We start from the raw sequence: 27,102 nt of genomic DNA, 5'->3' as shown, positions 1-27,102 counted from the left end.
AGGCCCCAGGTAGGTGCTGGCCGGCTGGGATCTCAGAGGCCTCGGGGACTGCCACGAGGGGCCTCTGTTGCCCTTGGCCGGCCAGTGGCTGGGAGGCGGTTCTCCCTGCTAGGCTGCCTGGGAACGGCGTCCCTGCAAGCCGCCCAGACCAGACCCCGCGCCAGCCCGAGCTCTTTTGCACTCGTTGGCGATGTATCTGTCCCCGCACGGCGACCAGGGACTGCTCAGTGGATGGAGAACCGACGCGCAGCTCGGGCAAAGAGCGCGGGTGGAAACCTTAACAGAAGCAAATCGCTAGCCGCCCGATTCCCAGCAGCTTCCATTCGCTGCCCCGAGCTAGGTTTAAATATTGAAGACTATTTAGTAACAAGAAGCAGGGAAACGAATTCTGCTCCAGGAGAGCGGTGGAAAATGTCTTTATATAGAGACAGCTGGGCTGATTAGACCCCCGCCTACACGCGCCTGCTCCAGGCGGAGCATCAACCAGTATTTCTGTGAATATTATCACACATAACCCACTGCATTGGTGTCTTTTCAGCGAAATAATTAGGACACCAATGGCTCGAGAACATGCGATTAAATAGGCCTTATTGAAAGCCTAACTTTGGCCTTTTCGTTTTAAAACCCTGCCACAGAAAGCAGGAGAGAGACAAGCGCAGAAACGAAAGGGAGGTTTCGGCACCCGCGGGACTCAGCCCAGTTAGCTGACTTGGGCCCAGAAAGGCCGAGGCCTTGCCGGCAGTATCTGGATCATCCTTGGCCCAGGGGAAGGGGCAGCGCGTCCGGCCAGGACCGCTTGGACCCGCGCCTGACAAAATCCGGGCGGGGATGAGCCTGTGACGCGGGCTCCCAACCCTCTTGGCTGGGACTGCGTTCCTTCCCGCTCCTCAAAATCTCTCCCCACTCGGCCTGTCGGGTCGCCTGACTCAGGGCAGGTTCTACTTTAAACGCCATCGCTGTCAGCCGCTCCAGCCACCCGAGTCTAGACAGACGGCGGCGGCGGCGGGGCCCGGGTCTTTTTCTTTGCCTCTTGCTCTGTGTCACCCGAGGAACAATTTATTGGTCTAAAGCTGTCTGATTCCGCTTCTTTGATCTCCTAGCCTACTTCTTGTTTGTTTCCTCTTCCTTCAATTTTCTTAGGTTTTCATTTCCTGCCAGAAAGCGATGCTTTTTGGAATATTTGGTTTTTTCTTCCCTTCCCGTCTTACCCCCTCCGTTCCCAGACTGAGACACGCTATCATCCTGATCCGCCATAAAAGGCATCCCCGGATATTGCCCCCCCCCCACTATGGCCCCTGTACTCCCAGGGGAAACCACCCTGGCCCCACCTGCCCGGACAGCCCCTGCCTTCCCACCCATGCCCCAGGGCAGTCCACTAGAAAGGAGCTGGGATCCGTTGCATCCGGGTCTGAACCCTCTCGCTGCCTTTTGTGCTCCTGGGACCCCCGAGAGAGTGCGGTGAACGGGGACAGCCTGGACCCTCTGAAAGTGATGGGAAGCGCTTTGTACACGAGGAACCAAACTCTATAATTTAGAGGAGAATATCCGGGGCAATTCCATTGTGAGGTCGGGTTTATGGTGTGCAATCGAGCTGAGCAGTAAAAGGCGTACTGACCTGACGGCTGGGCTTCCAGCGCGGCCTGGGCAGTTTATGAGGCATTTAGAGGAAGGATTCGCCCCACCACCCTCCACGGAGCGGTGGGCGGCAGGGGCTTCGCTGTTCCAACCCTGTGCAGGGTTTGGAGGCTTGAGAAGGTAAGCTCCGTGAGTTGGAGGCCTGGAAGGGAAGGAGTGAGTCTACCCTGCGCTCCACTCTCTGCCAGCCAGTCCTTGGAAAAGAGAAGCCACCAGAGCTGGGTGGCCTTTTCGGGAGGGCTCCCCCTATTTGTTTTTGGGGTCTCCAAAAGAAATGGAGATCCATAATGGGCTGCAGTCCCCAGGCGCCTGAACCCTCCTCTGTCTTCTCCAAAGTGGCTCTAAAACATGTATTGCTCCCAGGCACCCACCCAGGCCCATGAGGAGCTGGCGGAGGCCCAGAGGTGGCCGGGGTGAAGTCTACCAGAAACCTCACTGTGCTAGGGGTACCTAGAAAGGTGCGGAGCCTGAGGTTCCTCCAAGCGGGGCGGGGGGGGGGGGAAAGGACTTGTTTCCCCTTCAGCCAGGGGGAACTAAGCGTTGCGGGGAGGATAAAAGAGTGTCCAGCCCTTTCTCCGGCTGCCAGAGGCCAGCCAGGTGCCCAGGAGCGAACGCACCGAGTCTGCGGGGCCAGCGTGTCCAGGAGGAGGGAGGGGAGCCCCACGTTAATAAATCTGTTGGCAAATGAGGCTCATTAATAGATAAATATTTCACTGCTTCCTTTAGAGCGGATAAACAGTGCGCCGCTGATTAAGGAAAGGAAGCTGGGAGACCTTGACTTTATTCGAACCACATGGTTCCAGTTTGCGGTGGCGTTCTCGCTGCAGCTGGAAGCGACGCTGCGCCTGCCTGCCCCATCTGGATCGGAGTCTAGGTCGGTTTATCGCCCACTGGATCTGGGCGGGGTAGACGTGGGCAAAGAGTCGATTTGCCCAGAGCTGAGACTTGCCCACCCGGCGACTGTGGGGCGGGCGGGTGTGCGGGGTGCAGAGACCCTCGCTGGGCTGGGTCAGTGGGCAGAAGACGGGCAGGGAAGAGCCGCAGGCTTGGTCCAGAGTTCGGTAATAGGCAAGAGGGGGCTGCTCGGGGTCGGGCTAGCGCGGCCTCTGCAGGCCCGGCGTCCAGACTGGCGGCGAGCAGAGCGCTCCCGCATAGCCTCGGGGTCCTTTTCCCGCAGGACGCGCCAGGCCGGCCCGGCGCGAGCAGATTCGTTGGCCACATATTTGAGCCTCTTCCCCTTCCATTCTAGGCTGTCGCCGGCCCCGCGGAGCGAGACCACCTGTGAGGGCTGCTGAGATTGGTGGAGGCGGTCATGTGGGCGGTCACGTGTTGCGGCGAGCTGGGTCCAAAAGAAAATGGGGTTTGGTGTAAATCTGGGGGTGTAATGTTATCATATATCACGCTACCTCGTAAAACCGACACTGAAAGCTGCCGGACAACAAATCACAGGTCAAAATTATGAGTTCTTCGTATTATGTGAACGCGCTTTTTAGCAAATATACGGCGGGGGCTTCTCTGTTCCAAAATGCCGAGCCGACTTCTTGCTCCTTTGCGCCCAACTCTCAGAGAAGCGGCTATGGGGCAGGCGCCGGCGCCTTCGCTTCGACAGTACCAGGCTTGTACAATGTCAACAGCCCCCTCTATCAGAGCCCCTTCGCGTCCGGCTACGGCCTGGGCGCCGACGCCTACGGCAACCTGCCCTGCGCCTCCTACGACCAAAACATCCCCGGGCTCTGCAGTGACCTCGCCAAAGGCGCCTGCGACAAGGCGGACGAAGGCGCGCTGCACGGTCCGGCCGAGGCCAATTTCCGCATCTATCCCTGGATGCGGTCTTCAGGTAGGCGCAGCCGCTAGGCGGGCCGGGTGGGAGCCGGGAGCGCGGGACTGGGGAGCGGAGCGAGGCGGCTGCGAGCCGGCGGCCCCGTGACTCCTGGCGGCGCTGCCTTTCTGGTTTTAATTAGAGCTGAGGCGCCATAGCGTGGAAAGCCCGTAGCATTGTATGTAAATGAGGCTCATAAAACTTTTTATAGCCCAATTAATGGGTTCGATCCTCGTAAATTTATTTAACTCCATTTGCCTTGGAATGTTAACGTTAAGTTTGTTCGCTATTCTCTCTCTTTTCTCCCTCCCTTTCTTCTCTCTCTCCCCTCCTTTTCCTTTTAGCCCGGCTTTTCTTTCTCAAAAGCAGAGAGAGCCAAACCCTTCAGGCCCCTTTATGCCAGAAGCCGTTTAAAGGCGGGAGTGGGGGAACAGGAGCGGAGACAGGGGTTCGGAGTGCCGTAGGAAGGTCCGGGGATGGGGGCGCGGGATGCTGGGGAGAGAAAGCGCCGCTGGAACCGAAGGTCGCCCACTTCCTTAGCTAGGCGGGGAAGCAGCCCGGCTCGCCTTTGAATGGCAAAAGCGTAGCGTCTCCCACTTGCCCACACTCTATATTTACAATTTCCCTTTGTCAGGGGGAAGCAGGACATTGTGGAAGCCTAGCCGGCTGGAAAGGGCGGTTGTTAAGTTGGGATCTGCGCCTTCCCTCCTCACAGAGCTGCCTGAGGGTCTGGCACCGCGGTTGGGATCTTCCACTCACACTCCCGCTCCTCCCCTAGCTCAGTTCGGGGGCGCAGGGCGGAGAGGGACGCGCGCCTGGGTCAGGGCCCGGAGGAAGGTTCGGGCTCTGGGATGGTGGCCTGGCTAATGACTGTTCTGTCTGTGTCTCTGTCGGCTTGTCTGTCCGTGTGTCCATGTGTCCGCATTTCTGCTCGCAGGGCCCGACAGGAAGCGGGGCCGCCAGACCTACACGCGCTACCAGACGCTGGAGCTGGAGAAGGAGTTCCACTTCAACCGCTACCTGACGCGGCGCCGCCGCATCGAGATCGCCCACGCGCTCTGCCTCACCGAGCGCCAGATCAAGATCTGGTTCCAGAACCGCCGCATGAAGTGGAAGAAAGAGCATAAGGACGAGGGTCCGGCTGCTACCGCAGCCCCCGAGGGCGCCGTGCCTGCCACCGCCGCCACCGCCGCCGCCGACAAGGCTGACGACGAGGACGACGACGACGAAGACGAAGACGATGAGGAGGAGGAGGAGGAATAAGGGGCCGAGCCGGGGCCCTGGCTGCACCAGACAGTCGGGAAAGCCGTCTTTAGAGACTCATTGATTTTATTTACGAAAGTGGAAAAAATAAAAAGAAAATGTAAAAAAAAAAAACCCAGCCCCCAACCTACACCCCATTTATCCTATTACCCACTCCAGCTGCCAACTTTTCTGGACTGAGCAGCCGCCTAGACTGGGTCTCCTTGAGGATCCCCTCTGCCTCTGAGGACCCCCAACAGACTCTCCCCAATCCCGGGCCGCCGGCTCTGCGCTGGTGCGGAAAAAATACTACCTAGCACAGGCCTCGGCGAGAGGCACCCCCAAACTACCTATGGGCCCAGCCCCAGTGGGCCTCCACTCCCAGGAAGCCCAGATGTGTCCCAACACTGGCAGACACCCAGCACCCCTTCCCCCCCCTACTGGCAAGGACCTGACTCTCAGTACTACCTACTCGCCCCAAACTACCTATTTTGTGCTCACTGGCTTGCTTGCTACCTAGTGCTGGCCCCTCCCCAGCCAGGCCCCTGCTGCTTCCTGCTGGCAGCCTTTGGGGTCCCACAGGCTGCACTGAGAAGGCATTGGGGTTTGGGGACTAGGGCATTGGCTTCTATTTAAATTGAAAAATAATATATTTATTCCAAAGCATTGTAAGTGCTGCAACCTAGAATCCCTCCTTCTCTGGCCTGGGCACCCCAAGTTCAGTTCAGGCCCATCACCCTCCAATTCTGGAGGGAGCATTCCCAAGCTAGCTGCAGATCTCTGGGTTAGCTTCTGCTTAGTAGGACTGCAGAGATGCTCCCAGCCTCCCTGCCTTCTCCCCTGACCCCTGTGTCCTAGTGTCAGGCCATGTTGAATATGTACACCCTGACTTTTACTACAATAGCAGATATTGTATATTTGGACAAGATTTTTTTTTTTTGTCCTTTATATAGTCTTGGAGCTCGTTTGTAAGGCAATGTCTTGACTTGAGAAGGATGTGTTACTGGGGTGACTTTGTAGCATGGTGTGTTGTCTTGAGCTAACTCGCTAGCGGGTGGAGAGGGCCGATGCCCTCTCCAATGCCCTTCATCTCCTGTGTTGTCCTGCGTCCCCCTAGTCCCCCTCGGCTCTAGCCTGGGGTTTCAGGAACGGGAAGGTATGCTTCCTGTCTTGCCCAGCTAACTGTGTTTTATGTAACAGAAAAATAAAGATGCTTGGTGACAAAGAAACAAACTGGATTGCTTTATCTAGAGGGTCCTGGGGAAGAGAGGGTGAGCATGACTGGAGAGCAAGCCGTGGTTGTGTCTGTGTCCCCTGTGCTGGCTTTGGGGAAGCAAAAGTGGAATGATGAATAGGTTCCAAGTGTTGGGAGTCCATGTTTTGGTGTATATGTGTGTTGAGTCCCTTTATGTGTGGATTTTTTATGTGTGGACTTGTATGGGTATGTGTGTACCTCTCTTTGTATGTGTATTTTGGTGTATGTCTGTGTATTTTTACATGAGAACATAATTGTATGTATTTGTGTCCATGATTGCGTGTTTGCATGTCAATAATTGCACGCATTTGTGTCCATAATTGAGTGCATGTGCTTCTATGTGTCCATAATTGTATATGTGCATTTCTCGGTGTGGAGATTTTTGTCAGGTTTTTGTGTGTGTGCGCAAACATCTTCCAGATTCCTTGAAAACACAGTCTTCAATGGATACATTATATTCTATGAACCTCTCTAAAAACCTTCATAAATTCCATGAGCGAATCCAAAATCCACCCTTTCTTCTAAGGCTCTGGGGTGGGCTTGGATAGGGGTATTACCCTGCAACTGATCCTGAATTCTCCATGAGCCCTGAACCCGGCCCCAGGCTAGGAGGTGGAATTCAGGGCCTCTGACGCAGCCCCCACCCCCACCCCGCATTCAGGCGAAGCGAGGGCGCCCCAGGGCCCAGGACCGCAGCTGAAGGCTACGAGAAGGGGTTTCGGGCCGCACTCCGGGCTGCAAGCCTGAAGCCTCGGTAAGGGCGTCTGGGTCCAGAGAAGCATAGGGGCTGGGGAAGGGGCTAGGGGCTAGGGGCCGTGGGGACAGCGCAGAACAGCGTGAGCTCAGCGGGCAAAGACTTCGATTCCAGTCTCCGGCCTGAGTTGGGCCCGCTTCTTATTGCTCTTTTAATAAAACTCGCCCAACTGGGTCTGTGAAACCTGCGGCCCCAAGTCGGGGCGGCCTCCGTGTTAAGATGGCGCCGGTGTAAGAGCTGCCTCCTCTTAGTGATGGGGAAAGGGTCATAAATCCGTTGTTGTTTATGAAAATTTACAACTTTGCAATACAACTTTATGAGTTGTTCGGCCCTTCCATTGGCCGCTGTCGGTCATGTGGATGGGAACCGTGAACATGAACTTTTTTATAATTTCCCTTGCGAGAATAGAGCCGCATTCTTTTGCTCCGCTCCATCCTGCCTGCTTCGGAGCTCTGCCTTCCAGCCCGGCTCGGCTATGCTTTGTCCGGGGATGGTGAGCGAGATGAGGCCCCCGGCCTGGCCTGGCCCGGCCGCTCCCGCTGGAGGTTGGGCGCGCCCAGTTCCCGGCGCCGTGGCGGCCGCTTTGCAACTCGCAACCTGGCTAATTTCCTGCGTCCTCTGGCACCAGGAAGGAGGACAATTCGTCTCCCCAGCCTGTCCAAGCGACAGCTGTCAGAGGTGCAGGAGCTTCTGGGAGCCGCCATCTGAAGGTGAGACATGTGGGGAGACAGGAGCAAAGGTAGTGAGATGGCAGCCGGCGGCAGAGGCGGTGGGAGAGGGCACCCAGGGCGGCTTTGAAGAGGGGCATACTCCCCCTCACCCACACCCGTTCACATTCGCCCCCCCACCACGCACTACAGCACACACACACACAGACACACACACTCTCTCTCTCTCTCTCGCTCTCTCTCTTTCTCTCTCCCCACTCTCCCTGGCTCACCATGGCAGTAAATGCCTGCCTGCCTTCCATGGCACAGCGCCCTGGCACAGGGCAGGAACACCGAGGTCTTCTCTCTCTCCCCTTCCCCAGCGACCTCAGGAAGCCCAAAAGGAAGTGGGCCTGCACCCTGCATTCCCTGCCAGCCTCTCGGGTTTGGATTTTTTAAATTTTCATTCATGACCCAATTGGTTTGATTGAATTCCCCAACAATTGGAGACAGTTCCAGACCTGGGAAGGTGGGAAGAGGTGAGGGCAAAAGTGAATTAATCGACAGTCGTTTTATTAGCATAAACACAACACCTTCTATTCCGTGGAAAATGGTTTCTGGAGGGAGAGGTAGAATAGGAAAAAACAAACAAAAACTTACTAATGCAGCCCGAGTCTTCTGCTGATTGCCTGCTTCCCTTTGCGCGGTTTTCCAATGAGAGAGGTGTCTGACGCACCGGGAGAGGGAATAAGTGCGTGGGTGCAATTCTGTGTTGGAGGAGAGGATGGGGTTAATTGGTTAGGTATTGCTTGGCGGGAAGTTTCGGTGCAGAGGATGTAGTGGTGTTTTTGCGAGTGGCAGGGGCCCGCAGCTAAGGATGAAGGAAGGAAGCAAACCGAGTCTGGGCGATAGGGGGGCCCCCCACTCACCTCGGCGCAGCGGGCTGGTGACCGCGTGCCCCACCACCCGCCAGCGGGAAAAGGACTGTGGAACCGCCCGGGAGGAGGCGCGGAGGGTGCCGCGGGCGTTCTCTTAACGTAGCGCGGTGACCCAGACCATGGCTTGACCTGGGTGCGCCTTGGCCAGATTTGCCCCGGGAGCTTCCTGGGACAGCGACCAGAAACGATCCTGAGGTTCTGGGCTCGAGTTCTTTTTGTTTGCTTTTTTTGGTTTTCCTTGTTATTTTCTCGCTTTAAGATAATACTTGGATATGCGTTGGATAATTAAGAAGGGGCTGTGGATGTTTGGGACGTCCACTGGCGCTGTGGGTGCGCTCAGGACGGAAAAAGCGGTGCATTTGCATCGCAGAGCCGCGGGCTGTCTGACTGCGGCTGCCGCGGGCGGATTATTTATTGCGACCGCGCTGGCGCTCGCTGCTGCCACGCTGTGGCCGTCACCGGGACCGACGCCAGCCACAGCCCCGCGCCGTGCAGCCTGGCGCGACTGCTGCGCGGGCCACTCAGAGATTCCCAAGCAGGCCAAGGAGCAGGGGGCCAGGGAGGACCTGAGGGGCGGCGTCCCAGGGCCTGACTGGCCGGGAACCTCCCCGGCCTTGGCCACCCCTGACAGGAGCTGGACGCCCGATTAGACTCGAGTCCTCCCCCCCAACCCCAGCACCATGGAGACTGGTTGCACAGGCCGCCTGGCACGTCATGGCTGCTTCTGTCCAAACTACGCGTCCCAAGGCGCCCCGGGGGCGCATGCTGGTTCGAGGAACGCGCCCGCTTTGGGATTTCGAAATCGGAGAGACCACTCATAGTACTGAGGCCTGCAGGCCTGGCTGGCCCTGAGGAGGATTGTCTATGGCGAGGAAGGCTGGCTTTGGCTCCAAGTGAGGGCCCGTGACAGGCAGAGGCCGCACCTGTGTGTGATGGGCTCTGGCCTGGGCTAGAGATCCCGGCAAACGGGGCGGCCTTCAAGGTCCCACACACACACCAGCAGGCCGCCCTCCAGGCTGGCGGAGGTCGAGGAGCTCGCTCAGAGGGCAGTCCAGGGAAAGAGCGGACTGTGGGGCCCTGCTCGCCATCCTGTCCCCCTTGAAGAGCAGCTGAAAGGTAAGTGGACTTTCTGTGTGGCTTTGACGGAGAAGAGAGAGCCCTGGTGGCCATTCTCACCATCCCAGGAGAGGCTCCCTCCAGCGTCTGGGGCTCCTATTCTCGCCTGAGTGGGTCTCTCTCTCTCTCTCTCTCTCTGTATATATATATAGGCACCTAATGCTGGTTGGAGAAATAAATTGGGCGGCTGCCAACACGATATGTATCAGCCTTGGCTAACACGTAGGGATTTCAATTTAATATATTTTTTTCCAGCTTAGTGCTTATAGAAGATAAAAATATGTATTTTGGCTCTTAGCTAAGAAATCAAATTCTCTCGTTGGCCAGTACAATTATTAGATCGAAAATTCAGGTCAAACCGTAACAAATAATAATAGTAGTAAACCGCCACCAGCCCTAACACTGTGTGGGACCTGGAGGAATGAAACAGAAATTATAAATGTAAACATTTGTCAGCATCTCCAAATAGTCGTTTTCATCTTACATAATAATAACTTGCTTAAAATCACTGTCATCTGATGGTCTTGTCTAGAAACAATAACTCAAACATGATTTTCTTTGAACATAACTTTTAGAAAACAATTCTCTTCTATTTTTTGACTTTTAAGCTTTCATTTTCACCTATCAGATCCTTCTCCTGAAGAAATGCAAGGGAAATGCTAAATTCTATCCGCTCCTGCGAGGTCCTTCTTTGTATATGCAAAGGAGAAACTTTCCCAGCTTGGATTGATCTGGGCTCAGGCAGAAGGCTTCTAGGAGAAGCCTCCATCAAGTGGGCAGCAGCCGCTTTCAGTGGTGCACACTAGGCTCTGTGGAGGGTGACCTTTCCCAATTTTTTCCCTTTGGGGGAAGTAAGGGCAGGAAAAAAAATCAAGAAGCAAGGAAGAAATTAAGGAAGTCATTGTCAGATTCCTAGGGGGGTATTGCCACCCTCCCCAATTCCTGAACCCCACCAGCCTGCATTCAGCAGTTTTACAGATCTTATAAACACCTTCCAGAAATTTGACCAAATCGTATAAATAGTCTTTCTTCAACCTCTACAGAATTGAGGATTTTAAAGCTAATTCAAGGGGTTTTACAAGCCCAACAAATACAGTCATAAAAATGCCATTGGCAAGATATCACATTTTACAAAATGAGATTGATCCATGTGCTGTAAAAGTCAACTATCTCCCAGGCACACCTCTCAGGCAAAGAGACAGCATCCCAGGACAGGCTTTTCATGTCCTGCCTGGGGAAGGCCAGGCCTGGGACCATGGTAAAAACAATTCAGACGATTTCTGGAGCCGGTGAGACAACTACTCCCGGTTTTTGGAGCGACTGGGGGTAGCAGGCCCCCCGAACAGTCCCAGGAAAGGCAAGAAAGAGGGCACACCCAAGGACAGTGCGGGCTGTCGGGCGCCCAGGAGACCAAGCACATCAATTATCCCGCAGCCTTGGGCCACCCGAGTTGCCCTCTATGCCTGGCTGGACCCAGGACCCTGGGTCGCCCGCGCCTCTGGAATGAGGACAGAGATCCCACATCTGGATCTGTCTCAGCTCTGAGCGGTCCGCGTCGTGGAGGGCGAGTCCCGCCCGAGGTGCCGAGCTAGAGGAGCAGGTTCCCCGGCTGGCGTCGGAGCTCAGTCTCACGGCCACTCCTCTGCAGGTCCCTTTCTTGTGGAAACCAGTGGTTTCTGGCCTCTCGGTTCCTGGGTTCAAAGGCGGGACGGGGGTGCGCAGCTGTGGGGGTGCTTTGAGGCCAGGCAGTCACTGGCCATTGGCCGGGAGCCCATTGGGACTCAAAGGAGATGTGTCCTATGTGGGCGGAGGGGGCCGGCGGGGGAAGAGACTATGTTTGGCCGCGCCCTGGTCAGATCAAGGTGAGCCTTCCGCTCTCGGCAGCCAGGCCCAGGCCCTTGGTGGGGTGGGAAAGGAGAGACAGAAGGGATGCACCGATTCCTAAGGCGCAGGAAGGCCTGGTTTCACAGAGCCCCTTCTCCAGCTTCGGAACCCGCACCCACTGGTAGAAGAGTGCAGGGGGAGGGGCAAACAGGGCCTGGCGGGGAGGGCAGGCCGGCAGGGAGCAAAGACATCCTTGTCACCGCCCCTCCCGGCGCGGGGCTGTCAGGTTTCCTGTTTGGAGAGAAAATCCAGCAAAAATCCAACAAGGCAAAAAGGGAGGAGGAAAAAGCGGGCCTGGTGGGGCCTTTGCAGCGGCCCGGACGCTGTGCCCCGACCCCGGCCTGATCGGATCGCCCCTGCCCGGCCGGTGTCCGCCGCTGGCGATCGGAAAGAGAGCCGGGCCGGCTGGCTGTGCGCGCCCATTAATCTGCCGGGCGGGCGGCGGGCGGGCGGGCTGGGGGCTGTTTGTAACTTTGCTGCCTCGGTCGCCGTGGTCCCCGGGGAGCGGGCTCCGGCGCTCGCTCCCATTGGCCGCCGCCGCGTCAGCTGGTGCGATTTGCTGCTGTCGCTTTTGGCGTTCGGCCATCCAGAAACAAACCAGTTCGATGACTACTAATAGTTATAGCCAGATGTACTAATACACAACAAATCACAGTCCTGCGGAGGGGCGCGCAAATGAGTTCCTATTTTGTGAATCCCACTTTCCCCGGGAGCCTGCCCAGCGGCCAGGACTCGTTCTTGGGGCAGCTGCCCCTCTACCCGGCCGGCTATGACGCGCTGAGGCCCTTCCCGGCCTCGTACGGGGCGTCGAGCCTCCCGGACAAGACGTACACCTCACCTTGTTTCTACCAACAGTCCAACTCGGTCCTGGCCTGCAACCGGGCGTCCTACGAGTACGGGGCCTCGTGTTTCTATTCTGATAAGGACCTCAGTGGCGCCTCGCCCTCGGGCAGTGGCAAGCAGAGGGGCCCCGGGGACTACCTGCACTTTTCTCCCGAGCAGCAGTACAAATCCGACAGCAGCAGCGTGCCAGGCAAAGCCCTCCATGACGAAGGCACCGACCGGAAGTACACGAGCCCTGTTTACCCCTGGATGCAGCGGATGAACTCCTGCGCGGGTAAGGCATGTCCCTGCAGCCCCCCCAAGAGAGTGGAGGGAGAGGGGGAAGGAGGCAGGGAAAGAAGGAAGGAAGGAAAAAACAGAGAAAATAGAGGAAATAGGAGGAAAGAACGAACAAAGTTTCTTTGGTTTTTTAAAAAAGATTAAAAAAAAAAAAAACCATTCCCAATGGGGCAATCAAGCTGTGGCAGTGAAGGCAGGGCATTAGTGTCCACGTAAGGGGATCGTGGGAGGTCACTGCCACACTATATGAGACCCGTGACAGGGGCAACCTGAAGAGAGAGCGATGCTGGATGGGAGGGAGCGCCTGCCCTCACTTCACCCTGGTAACATCCTGCTCTGATTCCCAAGCCGACATGGCCTTCTGCACCCATCACTGATAACTCCCCTTAGCCTCCCAAGCCCCTCTCCTTTCTGCCCTTTAGAAACCCATATAGATAGAGGCCCTCAGCTGGCTTCTTCCAGTGTCTCGCCAAAGCCTTGGAGGGCCACATCCCCAGCCTTAGGATTTTTTCTCTCTCTCCTCCCTCCCCTCCTCCCCCTTCCACTCAACTGCTCACTCAGCCAACTTCTGCCTCCTTCTGAGGCCCTGCCTGAGTCTCACACACCCATCTTGGGGGAAGGCCCCCACCCATGGGCCCCTTTGGCACCAGAACAGATAGCCCATCACAGTCCTACATTTCCAGAAACCTCAGATGGCCCATAGCTCCATCTCTTTGCCCCTGGTTTCCAAAAACTCCACAGGGAATCCTTGGAGCAGGACAGAGTCTAACAGTGTTTTGTTTTAAAATCCAGGTTTTTTTTAAAGGGAGCTCTGCGTTTCTCAGAAGGGCCATACAATTTGGGGAATTTGCAAAGATTTGAGAGGGCTGACCATTTTTAATTTTCCAAAAAGCGTGTTGAGTCCTGGCTGGCCACAGTAACATCTTCACGGAGATCCATATGTGAATTCAGTGTCTACCCTACTCACAGGGTTCCACACCCACCACTCCCAGACACATGCACACTACACTCCCACAAAAACACGACTTAGGTACCCCGAATGAAGAATGAGTCTTTCTATTCTTTTGCTTGTAATGGTTTTCTTACAGAGCAGATTTTTCAAAAACAATAACTTCCCACCCCAAGTGGTTTTAGGTGGGCAAACATCTCGCCTGGTATGAAATAATCTTCGCCCATCCAGCCCGCTTTCCGCCCGAGATATAGTGGGAGAGGCTGGAGTGGAGGCGAGTGGTTTCCAGTCCAGAGGCCCGGGGCGCGGGGCGCGGGGCGCGGGGCTGACTGGTTGGGCTGCCCGGATGCTAGCTTATCGGGACCGGGCCATTTCTGCCCGCAGGTGCTGTGTACGGGAGTCACGGGCGCCGAGGCCGCCAGACCTACACGCGCTACCAGACGCTGGAGCTGGAGAAGGAGTTCCACTTCAACCGCTACCTGACGCGGCGCCGCCGCATCGAGATCGCCAACGCGCTCTGCCTCACCGAGCGCCAGATCAAGATCTGGTTCCAGAACCGCCGCATGAAGTGGAAAAAGGAAAATAAACTCATCAATTCCACACAGCCCAGCGGGGAGGACGCTGAGGCAAAGGCGGGCGAGTAGACGCCTGGGCAGGGACTAGGCCAGCGCCGCAACCTCCCTCGGCTTTGCCCCTTCGCCTGCTCCCCAACTTTTCTCCCTGCCTGCTCCCATCGGGGAGCTTCCGCAGTTTCAGGGGAGCCCGGAGTTTTGCAAACGCCTGAGCATTTATTTCTTACAAAATAATAATAATAATAATAATAAAAATCACACACAGCCAATCCCAGCGGTGGAGCGGGGCGCACTGCACATAACAGTCCCGCTCTCCAAGGCTGCCCAAGGCGGCTCCGGATCCCAGGGCGCGCCCCGAATTCGTCCCCCGCTCTTGTGCTACCGCCTCTGCGCGCCTCTGAGCTCGGGGACGCGGGGTTGCTGGAGAGGAAAGAACCCAGGGCCGAGCCCATTTTGATGTCTGAGCGTTTCTGCTTCGGTCCCTCGCCACCGAGTCCTGGAAGATACCACCACATCGACTCTGGCCACTGGAAAGAGGGAGCCTAAAGGCTGGGGCCCCAGCACTGCCGTGGCCTCCCAGGCCGCCCCCAGACAGGAAGGAGCGCGAGGAACAAAGGGGGTCCTGAGAAAGCCTAGTTTCTCGGCCCCGCGCCCAACCGTCCGTGGAAGCGAAGTCGAGCCAACCTGGGGCGGGTGGAACTTGACAGCCCCGGGAGCGACTGGGCTCCCGAAGGCTCAGGGCTTTGAATTCTGGCTCCCTGCCTCCGACAGTGCCGGTGCTGCCACCACGGCAGCTTTCAGGACCAAAGGAGGGGGCCCAGGGCTGTGGGAGCGGCAAGAGCCCTGGCTTCTAAATGTGCCAGGGGCGCCGGCGACGCCCGGCCTCCTGCGGGGAGAACCCCCCATGCCTTTCGGCTGTATTTGTAATTTACTTTCGTCTTTCAGAACCCAGGAAAGTAACTGCGGAGATAGTTACTTGCATTGGCGTCATCATTATACTCCTGGAGGTCTAAGCAAGAACCTAATAACTCGGCCCACGGATCCCCAGTCCCCAAGCAGCTTCTGTGTCTACGGGGAGCCTGGGCCCACTCGTTGGGTTCACTGAGAACCCTCCGACTTGGGGCCGGCTGGCTCGAGGAAAGGGACCCTGTGTGAAGATTCTCCAGGCTGGATACTTAAAGCAAATCAAATACCAAACTAATGACACGAAAACCATATTTACACGAAAGAAAAATCAACTCCGGTTATAAAAGTGTATGGAATTTGACCTCGCCTCGGAGAAACACTACACAAAAGCTATCTTTAATAGACGCTTGTCATTTAAGAGCGGCAGTGACACTGTCCCTCATGCGCTCGCAAAAACAGAGCCGTAATTGTAGCTGCTGCTGCGGGCAGGATTTATTTCTCCAGTTGGTTAAATGGCCTCCCCGCTTCCCCGAAGGTGATATCTGTATTTTCAAATTTCAGAGTTGCCGGCAAGACGGGCAGAACCGACCCCAACCTCGACACAAAAATAAGAGGGGCTGCACAGTGGGGAAATAAAGTTGTTGTAAATAAAATCCAAGTCACCATCTCCCCCCAATCCTCTGCATCCTCGCCGGGCACGCGATCGGCAGCTGACGGCCTCACAATTGGTACATCCTAATGGAACTGCGAGGGAAATGCAATAATTTTGCCATAATGGGCTGTAACCTCAATTCGACCCCGGCCCTTGCAGCCCTGGGTCGGAAGCGGAGCGATGCGCCCTGCCTCCAGCGGGTGGCGCTCGAGTCCGACTGAACGGCGGCGGCGGGAGGCGGGCACGCGCTTGGGGCGCGCGCGCCACCCCTCTCGCCTCCACCCATCTCCCCCATTAGTGCGCGAGTTTACCTCTAGAGGTCATCAGGCAGGATTTACGACTGGACAACAAAAGCACGTGATTCGAAGTCGTACCCCATATTTGGGTGCCTACGTAGGAGGGAACCAAGTACATGTCCCAGTCATTTCCATAATTCATCATAAATTGTGCAAGGGTGCTATAGACGCACAAACGACCGCGAGCCACAAATCAAGCACACATATCAAAAAACAAATGAGCTCTTATTTTGTAAACTCATTTTGCGGTCGCTATCCAAATGGCCCGGACTACCAGTTGCATAATTATGGAGATCATAGTTCCGTGAGCGAGCAATTCAGGGACTCGGCGAGCATGCACTCCGGCAGGTACGGCTACGGCTACAATGGCATGGATCTCAGCGTCGGCCGCTCGGGCTCCGGCCACTTTGGCTCCGGGGAGCGCGCCCGCAGCTATGCGGCCGGCGCCAGCACGGCGCCCGCCGAGCCCAGGTACAGCCAGCCGGCCACGTCCACGCACTCGCCTCCGCCCGACCCGCTGCCCTGCTCCGCCGTGGCCCCCTCGCCCGGCAGCGACAGCCACCACGGCGGGAAAAACTCCCTGGGCAACTCCAGCGGCGCCTCGGCCAACGCCGGCAGCACCCACATCAGCAGCAGAGAGGGAGTTGGCACGGCGTCCGGAGCCGAGGAGGACGCCCCCGCCAGCAGCGAGCAGGCGAGCGCACAGAGCGAGCCGAGCCCGGCGCCGCCCGCCCAACCCCAGATCTACCCCTGGATGCGCAAGCTGCACATAAGTCATGGTAAAGCCAGCCTTTTTCTAAATCCACGCGGCCGCGGGGGCGCGGCTCTCAGTCCTCCCTCTCTCCTTTACCGCCCTCTCTCCCCGTCTCTCTCCTGGTCTCGCCTCTCCCAGCCCTGTGGAGCCTCTCCCCGCCGTTCTCCTTCCCCTGCCTTCCTCCTCCCTCCTTCTCTTCTCTGCAGCGCCCAGCGCTTGCAAATGGGGGGAAAGGGCCGCTGGCCAGGCAAGTTTAGACGTTGAAAGGGGAGGGGAAAGAAAAAACCCAAATCGAACCCCAACGCCTCGGAATGCGCTCCTGGGTCAGGCCAGCCGAGCAGGGCGCAGAGAGGTAGAGGATGGCAGTAGGGCTGTGAATCGGGCTTGTCAGGGCGGATAATTTATGAGGAGGGCTACGCTGGGGAAACAGCGTTACTAATTAGAGTCCCCGAAAAGGGGCTTGGGGGGGAATAATCGAGGCAAGAGCCGGAGGGATTCTGAAGTTTGGGGGCAGGAGGGACAACAGGAAAGGAAAGGGAAGAAAAAGAAAGCAGGCGCCCCAAGCGTACAGGCTGGAACAGGAGGCGGCTCATGGGGCTGGAACTTTAAGGGAGGGTGACCTGAAGGCCACTTGGGCGCTCAGCAAAGGGCCTTGCTTTGGCTGGTTTCTGGGCGGTGGGCAGCCTGGGAGGGCTGTGCCCCCGCCTCGGGACGCCAGGGACAGGGCCAGAGGGCAGGAGAGGGGCGAGGGAAAGCCAGGCGATCCTCCGGGACGCGGCTCCAGCCTCAGATGGGCCGATTGTTCCCTGAGTCTAAATCGTATTGTTTTCTCTCTAGAAAGGAAGAGGGAAGGAAATTCGGGAGGAGTGGGCAGGCGAGGAGGGAGGACTTGTTGAGCTTTTCTCCCCTGTTCTCTGCTCCGGACCCTGGCTCGTCCAGCTGGCAGACTTTGCTAGCCAGGGGCTGAGGAGTTGGTGGCTAAACCGCTGACTTTTCTGTTGCAGACAACATAGGCGGCCCGGAAGGCAAAAGGGCCCGGACGGCCTACACGCGCTACCAGACCCTGGAGCTGGAGAAGGAGTTCCACTTCAACCGCTACCTGACCCGCCGAAGAAGGATTGAAATAGCACATGCTCTTTGCCTCTCTGAGAGACAAATTAAAATCTGGTTCCAAAACAGGAGAATGAAGTGGAAAAAAGATAATAAGCTGAAAAGCATGAGCATGGCGGCGGCGGGAGGGGCCTTCCGCCCCTGAGTATTTGAGCGTTTAAAGTACTGAGCAGTATTAGCGGATCCCGCGTAGTGTCAGTACTAAGGTGACTTTCTGAAACTCCCTTGTGTTCCTTCTGTGAAGAAGCCCTGTTCTCGTTGCCCTAATTCATCTTTTAATCATGAGCCTGTTTATTGCCATTATAGCGCCTGTATAAGTAGATCTGCTTTCTGTTCATCTCTTTGTCCTGAATGGCTTTGTCTTGAAAAAAAAAATAGATGTTTTAACTTATTTATATGAAGCAAGCTGTGTTACTTGAAGTAACTATAACAAAAAAGAAAAGAGAAAAACCACACAAAAAAGTCCCCTTTCGACCTTGTTTAGTGCCAATGTTGTGTGTTGCACTCCAGTTGTTTAACTGTGCATGTGAGTGGAAGTGTCCCTGTCTCAGTAGCTCCAAGCTGTTAAAGATATTTTTATTCAAACTACCTATTTTCCTTGTGTAATTAATGCTGTTGTAGAGGTGACTTGATGAGACACAACTTAACTTGTTCGACATGTAGTGACTAGTGACTCTGTGATGAAAACTGTGACTCTGAGCGGTGTGTCCCTGCGTGCCTTTGTAGGACCCTTTGCACGAACTCTGGAAGTGGCTCTTATAAGCGCAGCTTCAGTGATGTATGTTTTTGTGAACAAAGTTACAAATATTGTCCAAGTCTGGCTGTTTAAGCAAACTGTGATCAGCTTTTTTTTTTTTTTTTTTTTGTATTTGTTTTTAAGGAAAAAATACTGACTGGAAACAAAAAATAAACTTTCTATTGTAAGTTCTCTTGGTCTGGTTTGTGCCAAATAGCAAGCGGCTCTTTCTTCTCTTCTGTCTGTCTGTCCAGTGCTAGAAGGCTGTGAGTCTGAGGCTACCTGAGCAGCCTGCCTGTGCAAGGAGACCTCAGACCCACACCCTGACCCACGGCCTCCCTAACTCTGACCCATGAGAGAGTTCAGGGCAGACGGTGGAAAAGCTGTAGCTGGTTGCAAAGCCTGAGTCCAGCCTACCCATCTCTGAGGAAACCAAATTAACTTGCTGGATACAAAAAAGAGAAAAAGAGAGAAAGGAGAAAAAGCCCAGGGCTTTGTTAGCTGCCCTCGGGGCCCACACAGATGGTGCCTCTTTCCTCAGGCCATCCTAGGCCTCCACTTGCTGAAGAGGCTGCTGTGCCAAGTTATGGCCCCCAAACCCTCTGCCCCTAACCCACCCAGACACCCCTTTCCACTCCTCACCCTGAACCCAGTTGGCTTCTTTTGCTACAATTAATTTGCTACAAATGGAAGGTACTTACCCCATCCTAGCTGGATTGGGAAACTCCTCAGAGCAGCTAAAGCGCAACTAGAGATTTGCACATTTATCGACTGCTTACCCTGATGCCGTCTTTCCTTTTAAAAGTTATAAAACAGTAAAGTTTATAAGCCCCAGTTCCGGCTATATGACATTTGGGTGCCAAATGAATAGGGTTTTGTCTATGAATTAGATCGTAAAATCATCCATAGCACAGACAGATCGGCTCACTGGCTATAAAACGTCACGTGGGGCCATTAAAGTAAGTTTTATGGTTTTGGGGAGTTGACATCCAACATTATATACCACATAACATATAATCTCACTGACGCTGGACTCCATTTGACTCTTTTGCAGGCTACGTGTGCCGCCTGGTCATTCAAATTGTCAATTTTAGGTCCAGAAGTGTCCAAACTACAAGTTCTCAAAACTCTCTGAAAAATGGCTCCCTCCGAGTTAAGGTAAGCTCGCCTCCTGAGCGCTTTCAACTTTATTTGTACTCTGAAAACTTTCTTCCTCGGTCTCTCTCTCTCTCTCTCTCTGTCTCTGGCTCAATAACTCTGAGGTTGCCTCTGAATTCAAGAGGGGAGAGCAAACTTTCCCTCTGCCCAGATTAGCAGCGCCAGGACCCAGCTTTGCGGAGGCACCACGGGGAAAAGCGCCTGTGGCCGCGCCGCAGCCCTGGCCTAACTTTAATTGCTGCACAACCGCGGATGTTAATGACTTCCGCTGCTCTCGCCGGCGTGCAAAAAGATGATTTTTGTGTGCGACTGGGCCTGTGTGTGCAGACATGGCAAGGTCGCCTCCCATTCGGGGACTGGCAGCGCCGGGATCTTCGGGGGTAGCGGAGCCCTAGGGTGGGGGCTGGGGGACAGTGGGTCGCCGGGCGCGGGCGCCGAGGGCCGCGCTGCTCTTGGGAGTGCTGGGGAGCTAGAAAGAAAGGCCCGGGCAGGGCCGAGGCAGACTCGGACGGATTCCTTACGGGGCTGTGGCAATGTGTCTTCGCGGGCTGGGGTCATCTGGCAGCACTGAATTGAGGCGGCTGCCTTCTAGGCCGGGTTTCAGGCCGGCTGGTGAGAGCCCGGAGGGTGGCAGGGACCGGAGAGGCGCGGGCTGCACCTCCAGGCTGGGCCCCTAGGTTGCGAGGCCGAGTCCGGGGCACTAGCGCCCATAGGACGCTGGGGACCGTGGGTCCCTACCTGGGGGGAGGGCTCAGCAGCCCCTGCCCCGCACCCGGGACCAGCCCCTGAACCTTGTTTGCCTGTACGTTCTTTTTATTTCGGTGGGACTGTTCTCACCCGCCTGTGAGTCTGAAGCAATAAACTTTATGGCCGGATTTAACTTTAGTCTTTGAATCTCCAGGCTAAATGAAAGGAGTTAAAGCGCTTTCTTTTCTTCCGCCTTGCCTTTCTTCTCCCTCTCTTCTTTCCTTTTCCTCTCCTCCTTTGTAGAGTTAGAACATCTAGGCACAGGACCCTCAAAAGGCAACTTACGCATCCCCCTAGGTAACACCGAAGATTAGAGAAATTTACTCCCCCGAAACATACAGACAAATTCTCTCTTCCAAAATGTGCTCTAAAGTTTGGGGGGAAATCGAGGTGTCTTCAATGCCCAACTTAAAAGTCCCCAGAGCCATTAGGTTGTTTTTCCTGACACGTCATAAAGGGTAGTTTAGGGAAGAAATTGGTCGTTTGTCAGTAGGAGATTTCCGCCTTTCTTTTGTTAGCTGCTCTTTCTGTTTGATCCCAGGAAATTTACATAATCTATGATTTCCAAAACAGTATCCATTATTGCGCCAACGGGTGAAGTAAGGTGAAATAAATTTTTCCTGGGTACAATTCCAGCTTGGCCTCAGCCATCCCCTCTGGCCCCAACCCCCCACATTCTTCAGTGGCAAAGCCGGTGACTGAGGATTGCTGTGGTCTATCCTGGGGTCTTTCTCTGGATGGGTACCCACAAGAGACCTAGCAGATTTCCCTGTATCCTTTCTGAAGAATTAAGCATATTCTCCAACTCAGAAATAAAACAAAAAATGGGATCTTCTGTCCCCAAATGCTTTTCTCCTTAGGAGCTGGGTAGTTTTCTGCAAGTGCTAATTGATAAAGATATTTACTAAGTGCTTAAAGTGAAAAAATTTAAAGTATAGATTTTGAATTTCAACAAACTTTATTGTGCAGAGACCACTTAGACTCAACATAAGTCCAACAGATGTCCCCAGAGTCAGAGGTCCAAAAAGTAAAACCTGGGAAGTTTTTTGAAAAAATGGAAACCCTCCCACAAGTCCCACTTCTCTTGAATAGTGGCAAGGTGAATCCCTGAAGTCGTTTTGTGTAACCTGTTAAAGCGAGCACTGATATTTCAGCACTCAGGAAGATATGTCTGCATCGTAGGGGGAGCCAGAATATAAACTCTGTTTGGGTTCTCTTTTATTATTTTATGTGTCTGTGAGAATTCTGGAGTCTTTGTTTTGCTGCTCTGAGTTTCAGATTCTTTATTGGAAAATATCGGTTGAAGGTTTTATTTTAGTTACTCATTTGGTGATCTTGCTTGAGTGATTTCTTGGTGACTAAAAGTAGTAGCAGAAAAAAGAGTGATAGGGCTGCTGGCAGGTTCATTTGAGTAACTTGCCTGGAGGAAGTGTCCACACCACCTCCATGGCCACATCCCACCCTGAGGTGTGGGAATGGGCAGAAAACGCTGTTGGACCAATATCCAGCATCACACAATATACAGAATCTATCTCATGAATTTAAAAAATTACAGGCTATAAATGTTGTCAGCCTGCTTATTCTGTCTGTTGTAATCTTCAGAAAACTTTAGAGTTTAAGAGAGCAGGCCAACTCACGTGGAGTTAAATGACCTTAAAAAAAAATACAGCATCCAGTCAAACTTATGGGAGCATTATTGGAGGATTTTTTTCTTTCTTCCTATTTTCATAGGAAGCATATAGTAAAGAGGATGGCTGGCTATCTGCCCATTTTGTAGATAAGTTATTTCTTCTTGTGCATTCTTTTGGGTTGTTTTTGCAGAGGAACTTACTCAGAAAAAACTCTGTCATTGAGGGCTTTATGAAGACATCAAGCCTCAGCCAGTGGCAGAAGTGTCTGTCTGTGATCAGTGGCAGAAGTGTCTGTCTGTGATCGTCTTGTAAAAGGAGAAGGCGTCTGAAATGTGCAGGGCCCCGTTTGTTTCTACAAGCTACAGGGACAATATTTCCTGAACTATAAATATAATAGGAAGCTTCTGGTCACACTTACTTACGGGTTTGTTAGGGTTTCCATGGTCTAATTTCACAACATTATGCCAAGATTCCTTTTCTCCTGCTCTTGCCCGTGCTTCATTGTTGGCGGCTCTGGGAGAGCAAGACAGAATTTTCTACCAGAAACGGAGTCATGTTCATTTGTTGAGTTGTGAAGAGTATTATATCCAAACAATTAGTGAAGAGAGAGCAAATTACATCCTGAAAGATGGGCTATTAAAAAGGAAAACAATCCTTTTAGCTTAAAAGATGCCCTTCGAAGCCTCTCCTGCCTTAGCTAGGGAGTCTGTCCGAGGTTTGCCCACCATGGAGAGTGCAGAATGTTGTGGGCTCCATGCCTTTGGCTTCTAAGGCAGAATTTCTTTCTAGTCAATGACAAAACTACAAACGAGGCTTCCAAACAGACTGAGGGGGTCAGCCTAGGCTCCCACTCACATAGAAGAGGGGAGCCACAATCCTAACCATTCGAAGCCCCAGAGCTAGAATATCTGCCTAGGTCTCTTTTGTTTGGTGTTTTTCACAAAGAAAGCTGTCCTTCTGCCACCAGGTCCCCTCCCTACAAACTGGTCTTTTCAATAATAATATTTGTTATGAAGGTTATTAGGTAATTATTGCAATTTTGTGAAGCAGCCCTTGCTGGAGGTGAAGTCTGTCATCGCCTAACAAATGATGCCCGCGCAGTTCACTGCCGGGTTAAGTAAATGCAGAGAAGATAAATCTGCACACCCTAGGAATCGCCAGCAGAGCACGCTTTAGTACAAGTTCACAGTCAACTGGCCTGCTTGGGCCAGCTCTCCCAACAATTAGGGCTGCGTCTTTATTTTTAAATAAAGAAAAATAAAAATGTCTCCAACTCCCACTGCCTGCTTCCTCCCCATCTTTTTCCTTTCACTTTTTGCAAGGTTCCTCCGTCCTACTCCAAATTTTCCTTGTAAATATAATGATGAGTAATTTCAAAATAATCTCATTCCTATTTAAGTGCTGACAAGAAAATACAGTCACAGACACACAAAAATATCCAATTCACCCTTTTATTCCAAAAAGCAGTGGCAAAAGCAGGGTATCCCTGAGATCTGGGGGGGGGGGCTTCCCCCTGAAAGAAGAGGCACAGCTTTGTGTATCTTTGTGGTTAGTGCATTACAACTGCAGGTCAAAAAGTTGAGGGTCAAAAGTTTACGTTGTGCAGCACTCTTAGTCATCTGCCCAGACAGAGTTTGATGTCAATGTTAGAGCTGCGATCTTGACTATCAGCACAAAAGATAAAATGGCTCGAAGTGACGCGTGTATCACAGTATGGACTCCAGGTGAACCCTAGTGGTTGAATGACCTCAATTATGGAGGAAAGGATAGAAAATTCCTCTTTTCAAGAGTAGTACGTGCTGTATTTCATCTTGAATTATCGCTCCCATTCTGAGGGAATAGCAGCAGGTAAATAGGCATAGATTACTGAAACACCAATACCTTAGATGCTGGAGACCCAGGAGTCTGTTTGTGGGTTTGTCACAAAATAAAAAAACTCAGACTCAATCAGTAGACATTATTTTAAGAAATAATGTAGCAAGTTTCCCATGTTCCATCATACCTTCAAAGGCAAGAGAATGGGGCAGGAAACGTCCTTTATGTGAAACCGGTGATTTTGATTGGCCATATTTTTTTCTTTTTAGTATATATAATGATCCCTAAAGTGTGTGAGAACAAGGGCAAACAGAGGCACTTCTTGTAAAATGTATTCTTAGCAACTTCCAAACACAGAATGCTTTTTCTGAAACCGCCACCCACTAAACGCAAAGGATTCTTATTGCTGGGAAGGGGAGGGAAGGAAATGAAAACTCTCCGAAAGCGACAGGATTCCTGCACCCCTCCACCAGTGAGAAAATGCTTATTGGTAGCGTGAAAATGTTCTTGTTGTTGGAAATTTTTCATTATGTTTATTTTTAAACCTAAACTGAATGTAAGAGAAATGCTACAATCTATAATTGAATAACTAAACTGTAAAGAATATGCCATCTGAGCAGGAAAGTGGAATCCACAAATGCCAGACGACTTCATAAGACCACCCATGACAGACTTCTATTCTCCAGAAAATACTCTTTAAAACTAAGGAGAGAGGAAGCAAGCTAAGGAGGAAGGGTGGGAGAGTAGAAAAGGGAATAGTGTCTTAAGGAAGCGACTGGAACCATGCCTCCTGTGAGAGCTGCAACTGGAGAGCTAAACGTTATTTTGTCTTGCACCTATATTAGCTGTAAGTGTTGGTGCCATTAGAATCTATTTTCTGGGGGACAAATTTTCCTTTTCTATGTATTGATCTTCAAGTAATTGATCTTCAAGTAATCAGTGTAGTAAAACAGAGAAGAGAAAGATGAAAAATTTTTTCCTAGATTTTTCCTTTTAACTTTACAGATAAGCTAATTCAACTATTCAGAATGTAGACTCTGGCAGGGACCTGTAAGATCATCCCAGTGTGTTCTGGTTGATTGGATTTGCTGGTGCTAGGTACATACAGTAGTAAATATTTCCCAAACACTGCCTTCATGGAAGTAATCAGATTGCTTCCACTGTGCAATGTGTAGAGTTTTCACACTGGTTGAGAGCTTGAAGCCAAATGGGGGTATGCCAGATGAAAATAGAAGAAAGGGAACAACTGTGGTGATTGCTGTAGCAGCAGTGAACACTTGACCACATCTGGGCTACTGAAATGAAGAAAACTGAAACCCCCTCTATTACTCACCAAGACAATTAAGTGTCTCTTTGAGAAAACCTTGTTATTGTATTATGGTTAAAAACATGCCACACCTTAGAAACACGTCAGCTTCAATAATAATAGATACTTCTTAACTAGTTTTTAAAGTAAAAGAAAACGGTATCTGCAAAAGTTATTGCTTTTAGAATGCTTACTTTTTTATCTGGAGGATTTTGATCTTTAGGCCTCTCACATAATCCTGGTTAAAATTCATGTATACTCCGAATATGAATTTCTATCCTTATGCCTGGGTCATGTTCATTACTATAAACTACTGCAAGGAAATAACCCGCAAACAATTAATTGGTCAAATGGCTGATAAAGTACTGCTTCTCTAAAATCATATGCCTAGTGTAGGTGGCGGGGGCGGGGGAGCCCTCAAATGCCACCATCAGGCATTTTGAAATTCAGCCATTCCGGTACGCGCTCCAGAGACGTGCTTCAGATAGAGAACAGTCAGTCTGGGGGACTCTCGCTCTAAAGAACAAAGGACAAATACAGTCAATACATTCCATAACGTTTACATTTCCTTTGCTTTTCCCCCCTTGGTTTTCCCTGAGAAGGAGTGACCTGGGCAAAGCACCCTGCTCTCTAAAAGACACTGTATAGACCTTTTAGAAGCGCAAAGTCCAAGGCCGAGGTGAACTTCAGGTCAGCGCGTCTAACAAATATGAAAATGTCGGCTGGTGAAGGGCGAGCCTTGTGATTTAACAAAGACTGTCAATGTTTAAGATTAATAAGAAACAAAATGCACACGGTGTCACTGTTCGGTCACTTTGAAACTTGGGACAGGGTTGCATTCAAGAGGGAAGGCTGTTCCAAATATATTCAAAATGATTCAAATCAGATTCAAAGTAGGCTGCAAACACTGTCTCCCTCTCGCCCTCCCTCTCCCTTGGACTCCCTTCGCTCTCCTTCTCCATCTGGGATTTGAGGACATAAAAGTTATTTCACTTAATGGGATTTTAAGAAAGCTTTTGTTGGGAATATATGTTATCCCTGCACGTGGAAATGAGCAAATGTGCTTACCAGTTTCCCCAGAAAAGGATCACGCTTTCACCCTGCTTGGGACTGGAGCCAGTTGGCGTGCGAAGATTAGCACGCTCTCTCTCTGCTCGATTTCAGGGCATCCCATCTTTTCTCGGGCGAGATGCTGCTGGTAAACTTCAGTTTATTTATTAATTGAGTCAGTTTCTTCCTGGCTTTACTTTGGTGACTTGGATCTTACGTGAAGGCAAGAGTTTGGTTGTTTTTTTTTTCCAAAATGTTTTTGAAAAGATTATTTCATTCAATGGAATGATGCTGTGGCTTGCAAAGATTGTGGAAGGATCAGCAAAGGTACTGAGATTGTTTATTACAGCCATAAATCTTGCAGTAAAATGTCAAAATGTCGGTGTGTGAGATAACACTTGGTGGTCCTGGCTCCATTTGTGTTTATGATACGAACCACAAAGACAAGTTACAGGCCTTGGGGGATTCTGTGTAAGCCCATCTTCCTCAAGTAATAGAACCACATGAAACACAGGCAGAGTTAACTCGTTTAGGTTAACCATATACAAAACAGTGCCCGTGCCTCGTTAATACTTTAAAATAGAAACTCGGTAGAAGGTTCTGAGGCTAAACAACATGAATTTTGTGTTTTAGTGTCTGTAAATAATATTAAACAGACATGGGCAAGACTTTAGGACTCAAGGCTGATGACATGAGGAGGGCAAAATTTCGTCGTCGTGTTTTTTCTCCCTCTGAAGCTTAGAGAGCCCAGTTTTGTAAACTACATTATGTATGAATATATTATTCATATTATATAGTATATATGTACATATTATTTTGTCTTGCTGTGGAGCGATATAGGTTTAGGCAGCTCTATCACAGGCTAGATTTTTCCCTACAGAGATTTTCCCTACAGAGGAGGTCTCAAGATTACACTCAGCGTTGATTTCTGTCTGTGGCTCAGATTTCATTAAAAAAAAATTCTCAGGGTGCCCCATATGGATGGACAGCACTCTTCACAGACATACA

General features: G+C 52.2%; 4 protein-coding genes and 1 long non-coding RNA gene across 6 annotated transcripts in view; 4 read left to right on the top strand and 1 right to left on the bottom strand.

Moving 5' to 3' along the window:
- Positions 1 to 1,514: 1,514 nt before the first annotated feature.
- On the top strand, positions 1,515 to 6,534 carry HOXA7 (homeobox A7). The gene is made up of 4 exons (XM_087429104.1): positions 1,515 to 1,755; positions 2,362 to 2,509; positions 2,885 to 3,472; positions 4,392 to 6,534. Exons 3-4 carry the CDS (start codon positions 3,094 to 3,096, stop codon positions 4,715 to 4,717), a joined length of 705 nt encoding a protein of 234 aa, XP_087285230.1. The 5' UTR covers positions 1,515 to 1,755; positions 2,362 to 2,509; positions 2,885 to 3,093; the 3' UTR covers positions 4,718 to 6,534.
- A 439-nt stretch (positions 6,535 to 6,973) lies between these two features.
- Positions 6,974 to 19,257, bottom strand: LOC147918220 (uncharacterized). The gene is made up of 4 exons (XR_015551714.1): positions 19,089 to 19,257; positions 8,013 to 8,119; positions 7,646 to 7,873; positions 6,974 to 7,409 (listed from the first exon to the last, which is right to left on the bottom strand). It is a non-coding gene; the product is annotated as an uncharacterized LOC147918220 (long non-coding RNA).
- On the top strand, positions 11,927 to 14,200 carry HOXA6 (homeobox A6). Its single transcript, XM_004418892.3, has 2 exons — positions 11,927 to 12,407; positions 13,746 to 14,200. Exons 1-2 carry the CDS (start codon positions 11,966 to 11,968, stop codon positions 14,003 to 14,005), a joined length of 702 nt encoding a protein of 233 aa, XP_004418949.1. The 5' UTR covers positions 11,927 to 11,965; the 3' UTR covers positions 14,006 to 14,200.
- On the top strand, positions 15,455 to 18,561 carry HOXA5 (homeobox A5). Its single transcript, XM_004418893.3, has 2 exons — positions 15,455 to 16,566; positions 17,546 to 18,561. The coding sequence occupies exons 1-2, from the start codon at positions 15,672 to 15,674 to the stop codon at positions 17,794 to 17,796; spliced, it is 1,146 nt and encodes a 381-aa protein (XP_004418950.1). The 5' UTR covers positions 15,455 to 15,671; the 3' UTR covers positions 17,797 to 18,561.
- A 176-nt stretch (positions 19,258 to 19,433) lies between the features above and the next one.
- Positions 19,434 to 27,102, top strand: part of HOXA3 (homeobox A3) — a 33,420-nt gene continuing 25,751 nt past the window's right edge. The window contains exon 1 of one of the 2 annotated variants that reach the window (XM_004418895.3): positions 19,434 to 19,545. The gene's annotated coding sequence lies outside the window, so the exon portion shown is untranslated. The remainder of the gene's footprint in view (positions 19,546 to 27,102) is intronic. The other variant, XM_004418894.3, reaches the window with a different exon arrangement.

The sequence above is a fragment of the Ceratotherium simum genome, chromosome 1, assembly GCF_057802395.1.
Source record: "Ceratotherium simum simum isolate JZ-2026a chromosome 1, ASM5780239v1, whole genome shotgun sequence".
Taxonomy (NCBI): domain Eukaryota; kingdom Metazoa; phylum Chordata; class Mammalia; order Perissodactyla; family Rhinocerotidae; genus Ceratotherium; species Ceratotherium simum.
Note: the sequence above shows the minus strand (reverse complement) of the source record. Positions and strands in the feature narration are given on the sequence as shown.

Bases quoted from the DNA above. Each gene is read 5' to 3' on its own strand.
- HOXA5 (XM_004418893.3), top strand. From the start codon at position 15,672: ATGCGCCCTGCCTCCAGCGGGTGGCGCTCGAGTCCGACTGAACGGCGG. The intron at 16,567-17,545 runs GTAAAGCCAGCC...TTTCTGTTGCAG, and splicing joins CAAGCTGCACATAAGTCATG to ACAACATAGGCGGCCCGGAA.
- HOXA7 (XM_087429104.1), top strand. From the start codon at position 3,094: ATGAGTTCTTCGTATTATGTGAACGCGCTTTTTAGCAAATATACGGCG. The intron at 3,473-4,391 runs GTAGGCGCAGCC...TTCTGCTCGCAG, and splicing joins TCCCTGGATGCGGTCTTCAG to GGCCCGACAGGAAGCGGGGC.
- HOXA6 (XM_004418892.3), top strand. From the start codon at position 11,966: ATGAGTTCCTATTTTGTGAATCCCACTTTCCCCGGGAGCCTGCCCAGC. The intron at 12,408-13,745 runs GTAAGGCATGTC...TTCTGCCCGCAG, and splicing joins GCGGATGAACTCCTGCGCGG to GTGCTGTGTACGGGAGTCAC.